At 67.2% G+C, this 1,277-nt stretch overlaps 1 protein-coding gene across 1 annotated transcript in view; it reads right to left on the reverse strand.

Annotated features, from left to right (window-relative positions):
• Positions 1-738: 738 nt before the first annotated feature.
• Positions 739-1,277, reverse strand: part of LOC105527616 (chromosome unknown open reading frame, human C19orf26) — a 12,013-nt gene continuing 11,474 nt past the window's right edge. The window contains 2 exon segments of the mRNA XM_011964005.1: positions 739-888; positions 890-1,122. Of these exon segments, the coding sequence (XP_011819395.1) occupies positions 739-888; positions 890-1,122 (383 nt within the window).

Here is a 1,277-nt window from a genome sequence, read left to right on the forward strand (position 1 = left end):
CGTCAGAGCCCGGCCGAGCCCCGCGTCCCCTCCCTGGCCGGCCACCCGCCCTCTGGATCAGGGAGGGTGGGCCCGGGTGGGACTTGGGACTCGGGACTCGGGCAGGCCCTGGAAGGTGAGCGCTTTAAAATGGGCCGGTGTGTTTTGCAGGGAACGGGTCTTGCATTGACCCTGAGCTGCAGCGCCTGCTTCTTAAGCAGGGTGCCTCCATGCTGGACTGCAGACGGCGGGGGCCCTTCCCTTGGAAGCTCCCAGGAAGAGTCAACACGCTTCTCCCTGGGAGTCACCTTTTCCCAGCCTCCCAGTGAATGTGGGAGCCGCAGCGGGTAGACTGGATGCGGTTGAGTCCAGCTCAGCCCCTGCTCCAGGCTAGGGCTCTCTGCCCACCCATGCTGGATAAACAGCAGGAGGACGGTGCACAGACGTGAGGGTCACTCCCCAGACCAGGGCTGCCCCAGGAACCCTGCTCTGCCCCAGCCCCACGCCCCATTCCCATCCCACTGACATGGGCCCTGGGCTTCAGGAAAGTTGCCCTTGGGGTTGGGGCAGGGGTGCTGCTGGCCAGAGTGGTCACAGCAGTTTCTGAGAAGGGTCTGCCCAGCCCTCGGGAGCATGGTGGGGGTGGGAGAGGGCCCGGGACCACAGCAGAACCCTTCAGGCCTCGTTCTCCACTAGCAAGCGGCAGTACCAGCGCCATCGTCGGGGGTGGGGCCCCACCTCCCACCCACCCCCCTACCCTTACCCAGTTTCTCCCTGCTTCCCTTCTCTGGTCCATGCTGGAGAGGTGGCCCCAGTGAGTCAGCCTCTGGGAGGGGCCTTGCTGCTGGAGGCGGGTGAGCGCGTGTCCACGGGGCCTGGAGAGCGCTCCCTGGGCCGCCTAGTGGGGGGGCGAAGCGGGGCAAGGGCCCACAGGTCCACCCCTAGCACCTCCATCTACTGAAAAATACCTGCCGAGAGCAGGGGGCGGGCTGGCCAGAAAGGGACGGGGGCGTGGGAAGGCCACGGCGTCGCCAGCCCTGGCGATGTACTGGATGAAGTCCTCGTGGGGGGCGCCCCCCTCCTCCTGCTCCGTGCTCTCACTGGCTGCCCGCTGCCGCTGGAAGTGGTGCCGCTTGGGGGAACCTGCGCGGGGGATGTGCCGTCAGCTTCAGCCCGCATGTACCTCCACCCTCCACCCCACATGCAGAACGCCTGCGCCCCCCCCCCAACACACACAGAACGCCTGTGCCCGCCCACCCAGAACGCAGGGGATGTGCCGTCAGCGTCAGCCGGCATGT

Source organism: Colobus angolensis, unplaced genomic scaffold (genome assembly GCF_000951035.1).
Source record: "Colobus angolensis palliatus isolate OR3802 unplaced genomic scaffold, Cang.pa_1.0 Scaffold64, whole genome shotgun sequence".
Lineage (NCBI taxonomy): Eukaryota > Metazoa > Chordata > Mammalia > Primates > Cercopithecidae > Colobus > Colobus angolensis.